The sequence below is a fragment of the Pituophis catenifer genome, unplaced genomic scaffold (genome assembly GCF_029215685.1).
Source record: "Pituophis catenifer annectens isolate HBS135680 unplaced genomic scaffold, rPitCat1.0.hap2 SCAF_4, whole genome shotgun sequence".
Taxonomy (NCBI): Eukaryota; Metazoa; Chordata; class Lepidosauria; order Squamata; family Colubridae; genus Pituophis; species Pituophis catenifer.
The window spans coordinates 62,363,501-62,383,970 of record NW_027256884.1 but is presented as its reverse complement, the minus strand read 5'-3'; the positions used below and the strand labels follow the sequence as shown (position 1 = coordinate 62,383,970).

Sequence of the window (20,470 nt, the reverse complement as noted above, 5' to 3'; positions counted from 1 at the left end):
GCCAGAATCCAGAGTGATCGTGGTGCTGAATTCATATCTCAGCGTTTCCAAGACTGGATGCGGAAGAATGGAATTCTTCATCAGACATCGGCTCCTTACACACCGGCTCATAACGGAGTCGCAGAGAGACGACAAGGGGTACTGCAAACCATGATGCGTTGTCTCCTAGAAGACGCCAACCTTAGTAACCCATACGGGGGTGAAGCTATCAAATATGCAAATTACATTGTCAACCGTACTTGGAGCAGTGTAATAAATCAGACTCCTTTCTTCATGTTGTATGGGTACAAGCCCAGTCTCAAAAACATCCATATTTTTGGTTCATATGCTATGGTGAACATTCCCTTAGCTCAAAGAAGAAAAGGAGGTCCAGCAGCAAAGAGACTGAGATTTATGGGCATTGATGATAATTCAAAATGGAGCAAATTTATTGACTCTAAACATGTAATTGTGATTTCCCAATCTGCTAATTTTGAGGAAGATGCTGACTGCTCCAAGATTCATTCCAATGATCCTGGAGTTTATTTTCCTAGAGAGGCTACTGCTGATGCCGCGCAGATCGATAATCAAGATTCCACTAGTTCTTCTCAACCTGATGTTCCGTCTTTGCAAGCCGCGGATGCTGACGCTAGCGACGAATGTGAGGACGAGGATGAAGCAGAAGAAGAATGGACTGTTGCTCCAAGATGTTCCAAGAGGGCCACAAAGGGGATCCCTCTACAACGATATTCGTGGCAACTGACAAAAATACCCTTGCCTTTGATTTGCAATGTTACACTTCCACCTGATACGTTCACACAAATCAAACATCTTCCTGATTCAGAGCAAGAGAAGTGGTATGAGGCAATGCAGGTTGAAATGGACAGTCTAAAGAAACTTAAGGTGTTTACACCTGCAAAACCTCCAGCAAACAAAAGGGTCATTGGCTCTCGATGGATCTACAGAATCAAAAAGAAGCCAAATGGTGAGTCATTGTACAAGGCCAGACTTGTAGCTCAGGGTTTCGCTCAATGTTATCCTGAGGACTACAGAAATACTTATTCACCGACAGTCCGAACTGAGAGTGTAAAAATTGCTTTAGCAACTGCAACTATTCTTGGTTTAGAAGTTTTCCAGTTCGATGCTGACACGGCTTATTTACATGCTGACCTAGACAAAGAGATCTACGTGAGAGATCCTCCAGGGTTCCGACAGCAAGAAGGGGATACCTGGTTTCTAAACAAAAGTCTTCATGATCTGAAACAGTCTGGTTTAATGTGGTACTTATGTCTTACTGACAAGCTAAATTCAATGGGCTTTATTAAGTCCGAAACTGATTAGTGCGTGTTCACAAAAAGATCTAACAATACATATGAGATAGTTCTTGTTTATGTTGATGATATTGTTTATATTGGTCCAAATAAGCAAATGAGTGAAATTTTTGCCAAAGCTTTGCAGAGATATTTCACATTGAAATCTTTAGGTCATATTAGCGTTTATTTAGGTGTTCAGATTGACAAAACACAGAAGGGGTTTAGTCTTTCACAAGAGGATAACATTGAACAAATTTTGCATCATTGCAACATGAAGGATGCTAACACAACAAAGACACCCATGCAAACAGATTTTCACAACTTGACACATGAACCAAGTCCTGAGTTCGAGGATCAAACATTTTATCGTTCAGTTATTGGGTCACTGTTGTACATTAGTAGTTGGACCAGATCCGACATTGCACTTAGTGTTAATCTCTTGTCTCGACACGTACGTAAGGCAAAAAAGTTTCATTGGACATGTGTTAAGAAATTATTGAAATACCTAAAACACACTAAACATATGAAGTTATTGTTAGAACCAACACATACTGCATTATGCAAAATTAAGTTGTTATGCAGATTCTGATTGGGCGAGTGATAAGAAATCACGTAAAAGTACTTCAGGTTATATGATGTTCTTAAATGGATGTCCTGTTTATTGGCAAGTGCGTAAACAGAATTTTGTTTCTTGTTCATCTACTGAAGCTGAATATGCTTGTGTTTCAGATGCATGTAATTCTCTAACTTGGTTTGATGCTTTGGTCACAGATATCTGGACACGTCCGATCCGACTGATCACCGTGATGGAAGACAATGAATCGGTGGTTTATATTTCTGAATCACATTTCACAGGTTCTAGGTCCAGACACATTGACATCCGTTATCAAAAACATAAAACAATTAGTGAAACAAGGTTTTGTTAAATTGCAGTATGTATCTACACATGATCAAACTGCTGATATGCTCAACAAACCGCTTCCAGCAGCTCAACATGAGTATTTGCGTAAGAAGATGTGCCTTATTTGATGATGTACTGATGTCCGCTCAACTGGCAAAGAAGGGGATTGTCACTGCGTTTTTGTATTTGTCAGCTGGGCTCCCATTCTGAGACTTACGGTAGACTGATTTGACTCTTATCTCAGAAGCCACTGCGCATGTCCACATTCTTTCACTTCCTTCTAACTTTCTTTGTTCGTCTGTCAGAACTTCTGCCGATAAGGCAGGAACGCTGCCAAGATGTAATTAATTAGCTAATAAGATTTTTTTACTTCTTTATAATAAAATGTGTTTATTAGAATATATCTCAAGTTTATTTTCTTAAAGTATGCTGCAAGGAAAAAGTCACGATCCATTCTCTAATTTAGGTGCAATTACCCAAAAGCAGAATGGGATTAATTGCCACCCTGACACAGCTGCTCTTCATCCCTTTATTTCTAAGATGTCACCTTCCTCCTATTTAGCACAGTCAGCATCTCTTCACCACCTTGCAGTCACTATCAAAACAAGCTTCTTTTAGAGTTTCTCTTTCAAAAGCTTCGTCACAATCCCAGTCCAAATCCAAATACTTAGTCTATCTTTAAGATTTTCAAAAAAACACCAACTCAATCCTACAGTCACTCCTTCCTCTTGATCTGACAGTAATGGTATCCGTCTTCCCAGGCCTCCGCTCCCACCGCTAAGTCACCACTTTTCCCGCCTTGGAGACTCACTTGTTAGCAAATGAAGTTCGTAGGTCTCAATATCCAACTCAATTTCTTCAATCTCTGCCGATACTTCTCGCTGCTTCCCTCTCTTCTCTTCCTATTCCATTCAATCAGGCCATCACGCCTCTGGATCCGCCATAAAGGCCGATCTCTTTCGCACTGAATTCAAGGGATTCCTCTTGCTGTAACGGGAGATTGCGCTTCTCCCAGTTACCTCTAGAGCTTCCCCTCTGAATCGCTGGTCCCTCCAGGATCCAACTTTGCCCCTACAGGCCTCCAAATGTGAAAAATTGAGCAAATGAAACAGAGCCCCGTTTCTTTGCACTGCACCACCGTGACGTCACCACCAGAAGTCCTGATTGAACTTTTTAAACGGCGAACAGAGACCAGGCAGTGCAAGGCAGTGCTGGAGGACCGAAGCAGCAGGTGAAGGAGGTAGCAGCCATTGCTGGGCAAGTAATCTGCAGGGCGGGGGGACAGAAGAAAGCCCCTCTAGTTGCAGACATTGCTGATGCGTAGCGGTGGCAGGGGCCTTTTGCCATCACTCCCCCCTCACTCCAAAACATTGGAGGGGGACCAGGTAAGGGGACCGATCTCACCCGCCCATCCTCCATAGCATGGTAGTCTGCCTCGGGAGGGTAGTGAAAGGGAAGAGGTGGGCAGGCAGCCAGATCACTGAATGGGTGGGAGGTGGTCACAGAGGAGGGAGTGGCCTGGATGTGGGGGCCCTGAGGTGGCACAGGTACGAGATGCATGTGGCAGCTCCTACCACCTGTCTCGCCTCACCTGATGGTGGTGCCGTGCACTCTCCTGCCCTGTTGCAACTGCGAGCTGGGATTGAGTGGGCGGGGCTTAAGTAGGGCTTATTTTGGGGTAGGTCTTATTATTAGATGCAGGCATGAAAAATCTGGCTGGGGCTTATTTTCAGGGTAGGTCGTATTTTCAGGGAAACATGGTATTTCTGTGAAATGTAGGAACAAAAAGGATGGGATTTGATCACAATGCATGTTTTGTCATTTGTTACCATTCTATGATACCTATAAAATCATATTTAAAATATGTAGTCTTTCTGTCACAATGTTCTTATTAAGAATCTAGTTTAAAATGCAAAGTTTAAATTGATGGGATTTGAAGATAAACCACAAGCATGAAAACTTATGTATTTTACTTCTTATGCATTGAGGCATGTATCAGAATTATTACTCATAGCAGGTTTTATATACCTGATATAGGTTCATCATAGTAGCATTTCTATGATGGGTGAAATATACATATTATTGAATAGCATGTTCAAGTGTAACTGCTTACTGTTTTCCTAGTAAACCATACAAGAGTTATCTTGGTGATATAAACTAAATACCACCAAACTTCTAAAATTACTGTGCAAGTCTAAAGGATATTAGGAGGGATCCTGCTGCAAGAATATCCAATTTATGATGTTAATCTTAAAAACCATCTATTGCAATGTAAACTTTTAGGTCTGAATTGAAACAATTAAAAAAAAAACTAACTCTATACAATGAAATTATATAAAAAGTACATTATATATAACATGGCTATAACACAGAGCCCGAAGAAGAGGCAAATTTGAACACATGAACTGCCTTTCTATTCATGTTGGACATATTTAAATTCTAAGATCCAAGAAAAACAATTCTCTGGGTTGAATTTTCTCAGTTGTCCACAATGCAACTTCTACCACACTCTAAAAATATGAATTCGGGTGTTTGCTAACAGAGCAGATTTCAATAACATAATAAAGGAAAGAAATAAGAAAGCCATACCATTTGTCCTACGGTATGGAACAATTCCATCAGTTAAAAAAACTTAGGTTTTTTACATAGAATTTAATAACATAATATCAAATATTCAAATATAAAGGAGAAGCAATACCCTTCTTTGGGGAATTTCTGCTGGATTTCCACTTGGTGATGACTCAATAATTCAGCTGTGTTTGCATTGAAAACCTGTAAGCAGTAAATCTATAGTTACCAAACCAGTTTGTACATCCATAGTCAAAAGGGTAGAGTACATAAGGAAGCTCATCACTAACATTTTATCAGGAAACAGTATACTAATTTCTTCATATATAACAGGAAATGGTCAAATAACAGAATTGTAGCATAATGCTTAACCCTAGAAACACATAGCAAATAACATGCTATTTTAAAATAACTTATTTAAAAGAAAGTACAAGCCCTTCTGGATCCCAAGTTACAGCTTTTCAACTATAATTTTGCAATGATATGAAAACTCAATATATGAAATTAGATGATATATGAAGAATTTGTTAATTGGAAAATTTAGGTTTAGGAGGCTTATATAGAAAAATAAAGGCAAAGAATATTTGTTACACAATATGGGCCACTATCAAAAGGGAAAATAGAGAAAAAATGGATCTTTGAAATAAAAAGCAATTTCCTATAGTTTTATATCCAAAGGTCAATATGCATAATAAATTATTTTCAACTTCATAACTAAATAAATCAAGTCTTATTTCTTAATCCGCTTTTACAATATTTTTAAAAAGGCTGCCATTTCACTTAATGTTCCTGAATATTTTTTTATAAACACTAAGAAATATTCTAATATTCATAGAAATATAATTACAGTTCTAAATTCTGAATATCTAAACTTTGAATAGTATGAACTTATCTGATCTATAAAAATGAGGCTAAATATGAGTTTTCCTTGCTTATCAGAAATACATAAACCAAGGTTACATCTACCTTTTTCTAGAGGTTAGTACTCAGAATCAGCAATCATTCTATCAAACTGATTTTACAAAAAAAACCCTCTCATTATAGTATCCTTCTGATTATAGTAGTGAGTACATCCAGTGTTGCAATATTTTCAGGATCAGACTCAATAAATCATTTAAGAATTAAGAGTTCAAATATATCTCTCTTTATTTACACAAGGCATTCTATATTCACTGAATATTCACAGATAGAAGCAAGGAATGGGTGCGTGCAGCTCCTTATATATACAATGGGTGGAGCTAGATATGGGAGTGGTGAAGTATGAATACATTAAGAAGTGAAGAATAAATTAACCCCTGATATCCCGTTCATATACTATTTACATATTGGAGAATAAGGCATTTACTTGTGACAAATCCCCCTCTAAATGCCGATTCGATATGCTACACCAATTACATTCAGATTCAGAACAATACAAAACATATAACTTAGAAGTCAGGTATTTATGTTGTTTAGATGGCAAAGGTTTTGTTAATATGTCAGCTAATTGTTCTGATGTCTCACAATGCACCGCTTTAATAAATCCATCCTGAGATAACTGTCTCACATGTTTAAATTTTATATCTATATGTCTGGACCTTTGTCCAATGGCGTCAGATCTAGATATTTCGATAGCCGCTTTATTATCTTCAAAAGGCAAGGTGGGTTTTTTCCAAATGTCAGAAATTAAGTCATTAAACCATACAAGGTTATTTGCTGCTTTAGATAGACAAACATATTCTGCTTCTGTTGTTGAAGTGGCCACTAAATCTTGTTTGCCAGTGTACCAGTAAACTGGACAACCGTTAAGGAGGAATATATAACCAGATGTACATTTTCTGCATGAAGTGTCTCCAGCCCAATCCGCATCTGCGTAACATGTGAGGTTTGGCTCCTTGACATTATTAGGCTCTAATATCAAACAAAAATCTAAGGTATTCTTTAAATATCTTAATATCCTTTTGACAGCTTCCCAATGGTACATTGTTGGTTTGCTGACATGTCTGGACAATAAATTGAGGGGTAAAGCGATATCAGGTCTGGTCCAATTGGAAATGTAAAGAAGGGAACCTATGATTGATCTATAGAATGTGTTATCTTTGAACTCAGGGGATGATTCATCTGCATTCCTTAGAAAGTCAGTCTGCATAGGAGTGTCACAGGGTTTAGCATCGCTTAGATTACATTTGTTCAAGAGCTCTATGATCTTATCTCTCTGAGAAAGCTTGAATCCTCTTCTATTTTTACTAATTTGAACACCAAGATACTTATTTACTTTGCCTAAAGATTTCAGTGAAAAATGTTCATTTAGCTTTGTTACAAATGTTTCTCTTCTTTATGTTTACCTATGTACAAAATGTCATCCACATAGATTAATACAAATTCTATGTAATCATCACCCTTTTTAACAAAGAAACAGTTATCAGCAGTAGTAGCACTGAAATCCATAGTTTTAAGTACTTTTACTAAACAATCATACCATCGTTTACCAGATTGTTTTAACCCGTATAAACTTTTGTTTAATAACCAAGTCTCATTCTTGTTTGTGTATTGACTGTGAGGTGCTCTTACATATATTTCCTTATCTAATTTTGCGTGTAAATACGCAGTCTGTATGTCATATTGGAATACATCGAGATTGAGTGCTGATGCTATAACTAGAGCTGTTTTGACACTCTCAGTTCTTACAGTGGGGGAGTATGTGTCAGTATAATCCTCGGGATATTTCTGTGCATAACCTTGTGCAACTAATCTAGCCTTGTATAGAGTATTGCCTCCCTCTAAATTTTTAATTTTATATATCCACCTAGTGCCAATAATTGTTTTGTCCTTTGGTGCAATTGCAGGTGTAAATACATCTAATCCTTGTAAACTTTCCATCTCTTTTGTCATTGCTAATTCCCATTTTTCTTTTTCTTTAGGAGGAAGTTTTAACACTTCCTCATATGTATTAGGTGTCGTTGATTCTCCATTCATATGCATTATATAATCCTTGTACTTATTTGGCATTTGATTTCTGGTATTTCTAATTGTTTTTTCAGGTTTACTATTATTATCATGCAAATATCTTGCTTCCCTTTTTGTTAATGTATCTGTCTTTATTTTGTGTTGACTGTTTGTCCATGTTTTGGTTTTGTTTCTATGTTTGTTGTCATTTTGCTTTTCTATAGTTCTTTTCTCTTGGGGTTTTGTATCTGTGTTGTTGCTTGGGAATATTTCATTAAGATGTATTTTAGACCAGTTGGCCTGTTCATGGAACACAGCTGTTCTGGAAACTATAAATTTGTTATTATTATCAATGAATCTGTATCCTTTTGTACCTGTCTCATATCCCATAAATCTAAGTCTTCTAGACACATTTTCTCCTTTTCTTCTTAATTGTTTAGGTATGTGTACGTCTGCAGTGACTCCAAATATGTGCATGTGTGCTAATTTTGATTTCCTATTATACATCACTTCATATGGTGTCTTATTTACAATGCTGGACCAAGTTCTATTTTGTGTGTAATTGGAATATTGTAGGGCGTCTGACCAGAATTGTTTGCTTAAGCCAGCATCTTCCAATGTGCATCTAATCATGGTTTGTAATGTTGAGTTCTTTCTCTCTACAATTCCGTTCTGGAATGCAGAAAATGGGCTAGATGTGTAATGTAACATTCCTTTGTCCTTCAGCCATTGGGAGAATTCCTTAGACATGAATTCACATCCCCTATCTGTCATGATTTGTTTTATTTTGATATTGTGTTGTGTTTCTACGCGTTTGTAAAATTCTTTAAATTTCTGAAAAGTTTCATCTTTATGTTTTAATGTGTAAACAAATCCATAACGACTATAATCGTCCACAATGGTTAAGAAGTAACGTTTTTTATAAGTGATTGATGGAGTTAGTGGACCAACCAGGTCCATGTGTACTAAATCAAAAATTTTGTTGGTTGACCTTGTTGATTTTCTAGGCCTGGGACTAGTTTTTAGTTTTGTAGACTTACATACTGAGCATTCCAAATAGTTTTCACAATTTTTTATTTTAACACCTTCTGCGTGTTCAGTCATTTTTTGTACTACAGGAAAACTGGCATGTCCTAACTTCCTATGTAAAACATGAGCACACTCATCATGAATTGGCTTACCTATTTTTGGTTTTTTCTCATTATGTGCATCCTTGTGATTATGAGCTACTTTACATTCATCATTGTCACTGTTACTAATGTTTCCATTATCTAGTTCAATACAATCTTCCATATTTGAATCAATGTTGTGTAACCATTTCTCCTTTGTTATTAAATAAGGTAGGCCTCCTTTAATCATTACTGTACCTATATCTATTTTATTTTTCTCCAAAGTCGCTTTTCCTTTTGAAAACACAATATTAATATCAGAATCTCTGCTTAGTTTTATGGCACTTAGTATGTTATGAGGTATTTCAGGTATTAGTAATACCCCCTCTATTTTTCCTAGGCCAGGTAAGGTTACATTCCCTCTACCTATTACTTGGACCTTTTCTTGGTTAGCTACCTTTATTACAAATTTATCTTCTACAAATGAAGATAATATACTTTTATTATTAGTGGTATGATTAGTTGCTCCAGAATCAATAAGCCAATTATTGTTCTCAGTTTGTTGTACGTTAGTGTTGTCTTGTTTGTTTAGTCCATTCAGTGAACCAGATTTTCTATCCTTTGAATTATCTCTGCCCCCTCTATGCTCTTTATAATTTGGTGGGCTTCTATATCTATGTCTATCAATGGAAGACTGTCTATAGTTGTATTTATTTCTGTGTTCTGACCTATGTCTTTCTTTTGAAATTTTGGGGCAATCTCTCCTATTGTGTTCCTTGGATCCACAGTTGTGGCATCTAAATGTTTCATGATATCTTTCTTGAAAAGCTACCTTTCTCTATGGTCTGTGTTCTATGTGGTTGTTAGAGCGACTCCTCCTTGAATTGTCTTCAGCTATTAACTTGTTGGATAGACTTTCTATGGATAAGTATCCTAGATTGATTGTGTCTAAATGTGACATATAATTATCCCATGATGGGTCAAGTGAGTTGATGATAACACTTTTCATCGTTTGGTCTGAAATCACCTCCCCCCTTAAATGCAGTTCAGCTCTAATTTTGTTTAAAGATATTAAATGTTCACTTATGGAAACCCCTGGTTTTATCCTAGAAGAAAAGAAATCTTTAGACATTCTTGTGGTAGTAGCTACACTATCACTGTCAAATAAATTGAACATGCATTGAATAATTTCTGAGACAGTCAGATTTTGCTTAATGCTATGATACATTGCAGGAGATACACTAGAAATTAATAAGAAAAATGCTCTATGGTGTAAGCAGTCTAACTTTAGAGTCCAAGGTCTTTTTGGGGGATTAGTGATAAAAAACAGTAAGTTTTCTTTCATAAAGACAACCTGGAGCTGCTGATACCATTCTTGTAAATTAATGCCATCTATTCTCAGCTTTGGGAAGTCACTGGGCAAGTTTCCGACATTATTGGGTCCATTACTTACAACCGGGGGTAGTCCGTGGTCTCGTAAATGCTGGAAATTACAAAACGGCGTGGGAATGCTCGCAACGAGTCTGCACGATCCTTTCAGCAACTCATGTCTTCCTGGACCGTCTGCGTAGTCTTGCGCATGCGCGTTGCTCATTTCATTCCTGGAGTCGTCGTGAGAGGTTCTCGTCGTTGCGGCTCGCTCGCTCTGCTCCTCCTCAGATGAATCGGTCTCCGGCTCGATCTTGGGAGTCCTGACGATGGCGGTTGTTCTTTTTCTTCTCTTGAGAGCGTTGGTGCTTGCATCGATCTGCGGTGTGGGGCGGTATCTGCAGGGCTCTCTGGGTTCAGGTGTCGGTGCTCTCGTCGTCAGGATGGGAGCGGGTAGATTTTGAGGCGTTGGCTTGCTCGCTTGCTTTCTAGTTGATTTTTTGGTAATCTTTAGTTTCGGTCCAAATGCAGCAAAAAGCGTTTTCATTGCTGACTTTATTTGTGTGTCTGTTGAATCACCTTCACTTTCCGATTCTGATCCTTCTGAGGTGTTTGACTTTTCTTTTTCATTTTCATTATCTAGTAATGTCTTTCGCGCCAGAAATTTTGAATCAATTTTTCTGATTGGCTCTGCTTCGCTCACCCTGGAGGTCTGTTGAAACCAAGATGGCTGCCATTCGAAATTTTGCGCGGGATCACAGTTTTTCTTCTTCACAGCGTTTTTGTCTGTAATCGTATCACTCACTATTTTTGAATCTTTTGGCTTTTCAGTAGCGATGGGCTTCTCTCTCGCTGCTCCGCTGTTTTTCAGCATATCTTGGAGGTTCGCGATGAGGCTTTCATCGTTCTTCTGGCTTTTTAACAGTTTTAATATCTCTGACCTGAGTTCGTTGTTTTCTATTTTGTTTTCCTCTCGGTCATCATTTTCATTTATTATTTCTTCGTCTTCAGTGGTGTATTCTTCAGATTCTCTCGAAATCGCATTTGTGGACTCATCGATTATTTCTTGATCCGTTTCCATTTCTTTGCTGTATGCCCTGGTGTTGGGCCTATCTCTCTTAGACATATTTAAGTTTTTATTGAGTCAATTTAACCATCCTCTGCTACCAGCTTGTTGCAATATTTTCAGGATCAGACTCAATAAATCATTTAAGAATTAAGAGTTCAAATATATCTCTCTTTATTTACACAAGGCATTCTATATTCACTGAATATTCACAGATAGAAGCAAGGAATGGGTGCGTGCAGCTCCTTATATATACAATGGGTGGAGCTAGATATGGGAGTGGTGAAGTATGAATACATTAAGAAGTGAAGAATAAATTAACCCCTGATATCCCGTTCATATACTATTTACATATTGGAGAATAAGGCATTTACTTGTGACATCCAGATTTCAATATTTCCATTGTCCTGACTAATTTATATAATGCACATACACTCTCTTATTCTGTTGCATATTAGAAACATGATAATTAAGTAGAACAAGGACATGGTGCCCTTCAGATATTGTGAAGCAACTCCTATTAGCTTTAGCAATGGTTAGTTATACAGAATAATAATGCAAAATTGGGAGCTCCTGACTGAACACGTGTTTACTAGTAATGGATAGCAGCAAGAAATAAGAAAGAATATATCCTTGCCCTTTTAAAATGAAGCAATATGTAACAACAACTGCATTCAGTGATACTTTTGTCCATGCAACTAATTTGTTTTATTGGGGGCGGGAATTAGTTTTAGAATGTAACCAGAAAATATATTCCATACAAATTAAGATAGCCAGTTTGATCTAGTGATTAAGGTAAAAGGCTAGAAAGTAGAAGTTCATAAATTCTAGTCCCACCTTAGCCAGGAAAGTTAGCCTGGTGGACCAGTCACTCTCTCAACCCAACTCACCTCAAAGAGTTACTATTGTAGGGAAAATAGGAGGAGGAAGTTGTGCTGGATACGTTCACTGCCTTGAGTGACTTGTAAAAATATTGAAGGCAGGATACAAATAAATAAATAAAACCTTATGAAAGTAAAAATGTACCATTGAATCAAATTATATTTGTGTGAGAATAATCAATATAACTAATTTTCAATTACATGACATAAACAACCAAGCAATTCTCACATAAATCTAAGAAAGAATTAATTTTGTAAAATAATTGTACAAGGCATGTTAGTTAAGATATATTCAGTGTATCTATATAAATCTGCACAACTCTTAAAACATGTTTGCATAATTATGTCATATGAAATATTTGGGAAACATTTCCTGTGTTTTATGTGCCTGCATCAAGCAGATTGCTTTTTTATTTCTAAATTATATTTACTGTTTTTCAGTTAATATATCTTAAATGTATTTAATTCCAAAGTTCAAATATAACAGATACAACCAAATCATACTGATGAAAGGTAGATGATTGTAAGAAAGAGTAACAATTGTTAATCATTACCTACAAAGTTATTCAACTTATCTAACTTGTTTATCTTTGACTCAGATGAGCAAGTATCTACTTATAAGTCAAGACCATCACTTAGTTTTATTTATTTGATGCCAGTTCCTGAGTAGTCATTGTCTAGTTTGATTAATAGTACAAGACTTCCCCCCACACACACACACAATTTTCTAGAAGAAAATTATTCAAATGAACTAGGTTGGAGACATTTCTTTATTAAGCTGAGATTTTGTACTGTATATTTGAACATAGGCTTTATTTTTTTTCCTCTTTCCGGAGACAACTTGTTTACAATGTTTGCACCACAGAGCAGATTTAAAGGAAAGACAATCTGAAGAAAAATGTGACATCTAAATAGAAAACAAATGAAAGTTTTAAGCATAAACCCACTATTTTTCTTTATTCCATTTGACAAATATAATTAATCTATTATAATCTGTCACCAAGATCAAGCACTAGAGCTAGCCACTGTGTACTTCAGAAATTTAAAAAAAATTTAGTGGTCAACTTATGTTGTAAAGTAGATCAGACTTAACTTATCTATGAAGATGACAATTAAATCCAAACTGAATTACATTCTTCTTCTATTTGAATTCAAAAATTTTGATTAAAAAAAGATCCTGCATATATATGTGTGTGTGTATGTGTATATACATTTCCATATTGTCAGTTCTTCCACATTTCTATTTTCTCTACAACTTCATTTCAGTAAGATGAAAGACCTTAAATATCAGTACAATAAAAATATATGGGTTTCCAGGCTATTAGCAATTTACCAACAGACCACACTGTTTTATAGGAAACGAGGACTATTCGACAGACCACTTGCCCCCCATAGTATCTCCTCAGCCAATCTGATTTTGCAAGGTTGGTGCTGTTTAGGTTCCTTTGATTAAACAATGTTATCTAAAGGACCTAGGAAGCATGTCTTCCCTCTAGCACTGCTGCCATGGAATAAGATTATCCATAGATCAGGCTGGCCCCCACTCTAGTTGTTTAGAAGGCCATGAAGGTCTTTGGTGAAGGAGAGCCAGGCCTCTTCCTTCACTCCCATCCAGTTCGCTGTTCCAGTCATAGGTTTTTTTTCCTTCCTTTTGTTTTATTGCAATTCTATTTTGATTATTGTGAGCTGCCCATTGTCATTAGGTATTGAGTGGAATCTGTTTAATAAATAAATAAATATGTACAATTACACAGCTTGGACACTGTTTATTTGGCAATTCAAGTAATTGTATCAATAATCAATATTATCAGAATTCAAATATTGGAATACTTGAATCATTTTCATCAAGGTGGCTAAAGGAAGGCATAACAAATAATAGGATATTTTTTAAAAATATTAATAATTGCTATTATTCTGGAACTTCTTTAGGGTGGTCATGGTCAAGATCTACAGTTGGAATATGACAGCCAATTTTCTTGTCTACTAATGCAAGTCAACTACAATCATGTGAAAAGAAAGTACGCTCTCTTTGAGTTCTATAGTTTTATGTATCAGGACATAGTAAAAATTATCTGGTCCTTAGCAGTTCTTAAAACTGTCAACAACAGATAACATACGTATTACACCATGTCATCATTTATTTATAAAAAGAAAGCCAAAATGCAGAAGCCATGTATAAAAATACACCTTACTGCTTCCATAGGGATGAAGAGGCTAAGTAGCAGCCAGATGCTGCTAATCAAGTGATCAATTGATTATCAGTGTGACTACCTCTATAAAAGCCAAAGTTTTAAGAATTTTCTGATTTCCAGCAATAAGCTATGTGTTAACACAATACCAAAGAATAAAGATATCAGCAATGATTTTAGTGAAGAAATTCCCATCAATCTGGGAAGGGTTATAAGGTCATTTCTAAACAATTTAAAGTCCATCATTTTATAGTAAGGAAGATTATTCACAAGTGGAAAACTTCAACAATTCCCAGGAGTCGACATCCCAGCAAATTCACCCCAAGGTCAGACCATGCAATGCTCAGAAAAATTAAAAAATAAATCTAAGACTTACAGTACATCTCAGACTTTACGGGCCTCAATTAGCACCTTAAATGTTTAATTTCATGACAGTACAATTAGAAAAAAGACTGAAGAAGTATGGTTTGTTTAGAAGAGAGAAGCAATGCTTTAATGCTTTAAGCAATGAAGCAATGCTTCAGAATGCTTTAAAGTATATAATCAGTATATAAGTCTAAGTATTATTGCTATTCTACAAGTTATTGAATCTTAAGGTGTACTTAATTTTTCACACATGGCTTCTCCATTTTGGCTTTCTTTTTGTAAAATAAATAATGACATAGTGTAATATGTCATGTGCTGTTGTTCATCTGAGATTGTATTTACCTATTTTTAAGAACTGCTAAGGACTAGATAGTTTTTATTATGTCCTGATACGTAAAACCATAGAAATCAAAAAGTATGTACTTTCTTTGGGTCTAGGACCTTTAGGCTCCCACTCTTGGCTGCACCTCCTTCACCTCCAGCCACCCGCCTCAGCCCATTCAGCGCCAGCTTTTCTCCTCCGCTGGCCCTCTCCTGGACATTCTCCCTGGCCGATGGGCCACTGGCCTTTCGTCTCTCGTCCTGGTCCATTCACCGAGACACCATTTGTCCTGGGTGCTTTGCTCCATGGGACAAGAAGCTGCGGGCCAATCAGGTGGCAGGCAGCAACAATGGCACTGGGAAGGATGATCGAGGGGGCCGGGATGCGATTGGTAACAGGTTATAGAAGAGAGCAAGAGAACAAGAACTGTTGGGGGAGGCTGAGGGGGTATCAAGCAAATGCTGCCTGTGCACAGCTCCTGGTGGTAGGGTGGCAGGGCATCAGCAGTAACCACGGCTGCTGCTGGTGTGGGGTGGTGGTCAAACAGTGTGGTGCGCAATGGGAGGTAAGCCAAACTGCCTGTTTGATCTTAGGCTTGGGTCCAGACACAGAGGCAATGGAAGTAAGAAGTCAAATTGAGAAGTCCCTGCCCACTGCTGCCAGACAGTTGCCCACAGCAGCTTCCCATTTTCACCACCACCACCACCTCCGCACCTGGACTCCGGCCTGATGCCTAACGGGTAGTTTGGCTGCCCTCCCATTGAGTGGCACACCATTTGCCACCACCACCCCAACACACTAGTAGCAGCCGTGCTTACCGTTGATGCCCTGCTGCCTCCCCAGTTCTCAGGAGCTGCACGCAAGTAGCATTTGACTGATACCACCTCAGACCCCTCAGGAGCTGCGCGCAGGCAACGTTTGCCTGATATACTGCCAGGAGCTGGACACAAACAGCATTTGCCTGATACCCCCCCCACCAGCCCCACCAGGAGCTGCATGCAGATCTTGCTCTTCTATAACCTGTCACCAATCGCATCCCCCTCCCAGCCCCCTCAGTCACTCTTCCCAGCACCATCATTGCTGCCTGCCATCTGATTGGCCTGCGACTTCTTGTCCCATGGAACGAAACACCCAGGACAAACTGTCTCGGCGAATGGGCCAGGGCGAGGGGCGAGGAGCAGAAGGCCAGAGGCCCATCAGCCAGGGAGAATGGCTGGGGGAGGGCCAGCAGAGGAGAAAAGCTGGCTATGGATGGGCTGAGTGAGTGGTTGGAGGCAAAGGTGGCGCAGCCAAGGGTGGGAGCCTAAAGGTCCCATTCTGACTTTCTTTTTCACAACTGTATGTACTTAATGTATTAATCAAGTCTCTTGAACTTTTTAAATGAACTCATTTATCAAATAACCATCTCCTCTGCAGACAGATACTTAGAAAAGACCATACTAAATGCCCTATATGCAATTAACAGGCCATTTTTTGAGATAAAAAATGTCAAATGGAGTTGGATGGTATCCAAATTAAATTAAATAAACATTTCTTTTGTCCTAAAAGAAACTTTTCCTCTGTTTTATCTAAACTCCTAGCAACTCTTTCAGTTAGGAAGATTCACCTGTTTAAGCTGTACCTGTCTACCTGTAGGCATTCTGTCTGCATCAACTCTTGAAGAGTTTAACAAAACATCCCTTTCATTCCAAGCTACACAGGGTCAAAGTTCATTAACAAGATGACAATATCACTGACAGTGTTGATAATATAGTTACTAATTTCTTACTCCATTCTTCAAAGATCTTGTGTAATGTTTTGGTTTTAATGTTTTTTGTCATTTTGTAAATTGTATATTAACTGTTATCAACAAAAGATTTGTATTTTTTTTCCTTCTGCTTAGAAATTTTTGTCTCTTCTAGTTCTAGTTTATAAAATCATCACTTATCTTCTGTTATGATTTGCAAGAGCCAGGATAGCCAAAATAGGTTTGATTCCCACAAGAAGCTGATTATATTTTAAACTTAATTCCAAAGTCATATAGTAAAAATTCCAAATTTATCTGGATCATTAATCTATTTATAACTTTCTTACCTCAAAATTTTATTTAGCTATTTGCTCTTTAACTTCTTAAGCTCATATTCTTTTCATACTTGTAATTTAAAGGTTTCTAATAATTTTAAGATGGTTAATAGTCAATTTTCAAAAGTAATTTGAAAATGAGGTTTGTGAACTTAGTAACGTTAGTAACAGGAGTTACTAATTCCTGTTAAACTGGACAGTTTAGAAACATGAAATATAAATAAATCAAATCTTTTTAAAAGGCTTGCAAGTAAGATGGCTGATTCCATTGTCTCCTGGAGCTCAAACATGGAAGACTGCTGTCCAGCAGTCTCATGGGGGGACAGATGGACTCCTTATGGGGAACAGAACATGGACCACATATGAGTGATCTCCCTCTCCTTATCCAGAGAGGTTTATAAGAACCAGTCCACTAAGTGGTTCCTTAGTCTTTGTGGCTGTCTTTGGCACCTCTTTTATAGTCATTGTCAGTTTATAATTCCTTCTGAGGGACTCTAACTCCATTTGTAACTTTTAATACATATGGTACACAAAACTGGATTTAGTATCATTATTAATAAAAATGTTTCTTGCTTAGGTTCTTCTGAAAATTGACAAATATATGCTAAATTCAAAGCAGATTGCAAGAGTTTACCAAAACATTTAAACTTTGTGTACAGTTAATATATTTTTTCTTGGTACATTCCCAGACTAAAATTGTTTTAATATAAATATTCCTATTTCTGTGATGGCATTTTACTTCAACAAAGGCAGGTACTTTAGCCTGTCAATGATTTTCATCTACCACTCTCATAACTCAAGAACAAGTTCATGAATTCTAGTCAATTCTCCAGGTAACTTTTGCCAAAAGACAAAAAAGAAAAAGAAAGGAAGAAAGAAAGAAGTGACTCATATTTAGAGTGAAAAAAATATTAAGAAATGTCATTAGTGAAATTCACAGGATTTTTTTTACCAAACTCTTAACACCACTTAAATTACAGAAACTCTTTCCTTTATGATACTAGTCACTAAAACTTCCACCTGTAATGAACAGAAGTTAATCTGACAAAAATGAAAACAAAACTTCATTTTATATATTTTATAGATGATTCAAATAAACATGCCCAAGATAATTACATAACTTGCACTAAAAATATCTAAATGCCATTAAAAAAAACTTTCACTGCCTTCATCCAATACCTCTGGATTTAAACATTATGTAATGAACTGAATAAATCCAGCCTTGGAGGGTAATACCAGAACCATTCCATACACAGGATATGTATGAGGATTTCAAATGGAAGAGGATGAAAAGGATGAAACTGCTTTATAAAATCCTCATCTGAAAGCATCCTCAATTTAAGACAATTGAGCCCAAATTTCCATTGCTCAGTAAGGCAGTGGTTAAATGAGTTTTGTCCCATTTTATGACCTTTTTGCCACAATTGTTAAGCAAATCACTGCAACTGTTAATTAAATCATGCATTTGTTAAGTGAATATGGCTTCCCCCATTGACTTTACTTGTTGGAAGCTGCTAAGAATGACAAAATACATATTCTAGCTGCTAATGAAAGCCAAACCAATTGAAACTATCTTTCCCTCCAGCAAAGGATAAAATTGCAGTTACATTTAGGAGCAACTAAAATATCCTCTACTCCAGAATTCTTTCATTTTATCTCGCAGTGGGCCAAAATAACGTCACACTATCGCTATTCAACTGTCCATTCATCTATTCTTCCTCTCGCTTCTATAGATGACCCTGAACACCTGTTAAGGGACATCTGGGAGCCTATCCCGCCCAGTCCCATCGAGCAAGTGGCTCCCCTTGCAGTCACATGCCCGCCGCCTCTCCCAGCCGGCGTCCTCCACATTCCCAAGGGCAATCGCCTTTCCTTTGTGGCTCGCTCGCCTTGGTCTCGAATGGAAACGGCGACCGCTCCTCGTGTTTATTTGCGCTTACCAAGAACCTTGTGGAGCTGGTCCCTTGGTCGATGGCTCCCACTAGGGGACCAATCGCTTCCCCCTGGGCCACAGCAGCGGCCATAGGGAGGCTTTGTCGGCGCGCCCCTGGCCCGTTTCCTAGGCGACCCTGCCCGAGCAAGAAGCGGCAGAGAATCCACAGGCTCTCACACCGGAGCCCTCAAAGCCACACGCGCGTGTCTTCTCAAAGGAGAGACTGAAGGCGGAGTAGAGGGCGCTGCCCAAAATGCTGCCGCTCGGCCGCCAATCAGCAGGCGAACTGGAGTAGAAGGGGGCGGGGTTTTCCACCAAGCGCAGGAAATAGGCTAAAGGTTCTGGAGTGGGCAATTGCCTCTGAGACGACTGATCACATGCCTCTGACGTATGTGATGGGATTTCAGATTAATTTGAGATTTGCTGGCTGTCGCTGTCTCGGATTGCAAAACGTTGGGGAGAGAATCGTTGCCTCCCTTGCCAGGAATTTAGAACGATTTCCGCGTTCCTCTGCCTATTATGAAATAATCCGTCATTCCAGTCCGTCAAGAGGCAACGCTATCTCCCTTTCTCTCATGCTGAAAGTTGCAAATCTTAGCACGTTTACCTGGCAGTAATCGTTGCCATTAAAAATCTTTACGACTTTTTCTGGTGAACAGGCAGGGAGCTCTACTTTAATTCCTGAAATGTCATCAAAGGTTGGGTAAAAGGTTTGAAGTTTATCCCTGTTGCGTATTTTTAAGGATCAGACTCAATAATAATTCAGGATCAAAGTATTTAAACAAAGCACTATTTATTTACATTAGGCATTCTATATTCTCTGAATGATTGTAGATAGAAGCAAAGAAGGAGGTGCATACATCCCCTTTTATATCAATGAGGCGGAGTAAAGGATGGGAGTGGTTACATATGAATATATTAAGGAAGGAAGAATAAATTAACCCCTGATACCCTGTGTATGTACATTTTCCCCATTTGAGAATAAGGCATTTACTTGTGACAAATCCCCCTCTAAATGCCGATTCGATATACAACAATAATTACATTCAGATTCGGAACAATATAAGACTTGTAGTTTTGAAGTTAAATATTTATGTTGTTTAGATTGCAAAGGCTTAGTCAATATATCAGCTATTTGTTCTGAAGTTTCGCAATGAATGGCCTTAATGAAACCATCTTGAGATAATTGTCTTACATGTTTGAATTTGATATCTGTATGTCTGGACCTTTGACCAATGGCATCAGATCTAGATATCTCAATAGCAGCTTTGTTATCTTCATGTATGATAAATGGTAATGAAGGATTTTTCCAAACATCTGATAATAAATCATTAAACCATACTAGATTATTGGAGGCTTTAGATAAACAAACATATTCTGCCTCGGTTGTTGATGTGGCTACTAGATCTTGTTTTCCAGTATACCAGTAGACAGGACAATTATTAAGGAAGAATATATAACCTGAGGTACTTTTTCTGCATTTAGTATC

At 37.8% G+C, this 20,470-nt stretch overlaps 1 protein-coding gene across 1 annotated transcript in view; it reads right to left on the bottom strand.

Moving 5' to 3' along the window:
* Positions 1-19,139, bottom strand: part of GK (glycerol kinase) — a 101,539-nt gene extending 82,400 nt beyond the window's left edge. Inside the window, exons 1-2 of the mRNA XM_070943380.1 lie at positions 18,989-19,139; positions 4,892-4,965 (exon numbers count right to left, since the gene is read on the bottom strand). Coding sequence (XP_070799481.1) covers positions 4,892-4,965; positions 18,989-19,072 — 158 coding nt within the window. The 5' untranslated portion in view covers positions 19,073-19,139. The remainder of the gene's footprint in view (positions 1-4,891; positions 4,966-18,988) is intronic.
* Between the last annotated feature and the right edge of the window lie 1,331 nt (positions 19,140-20,470).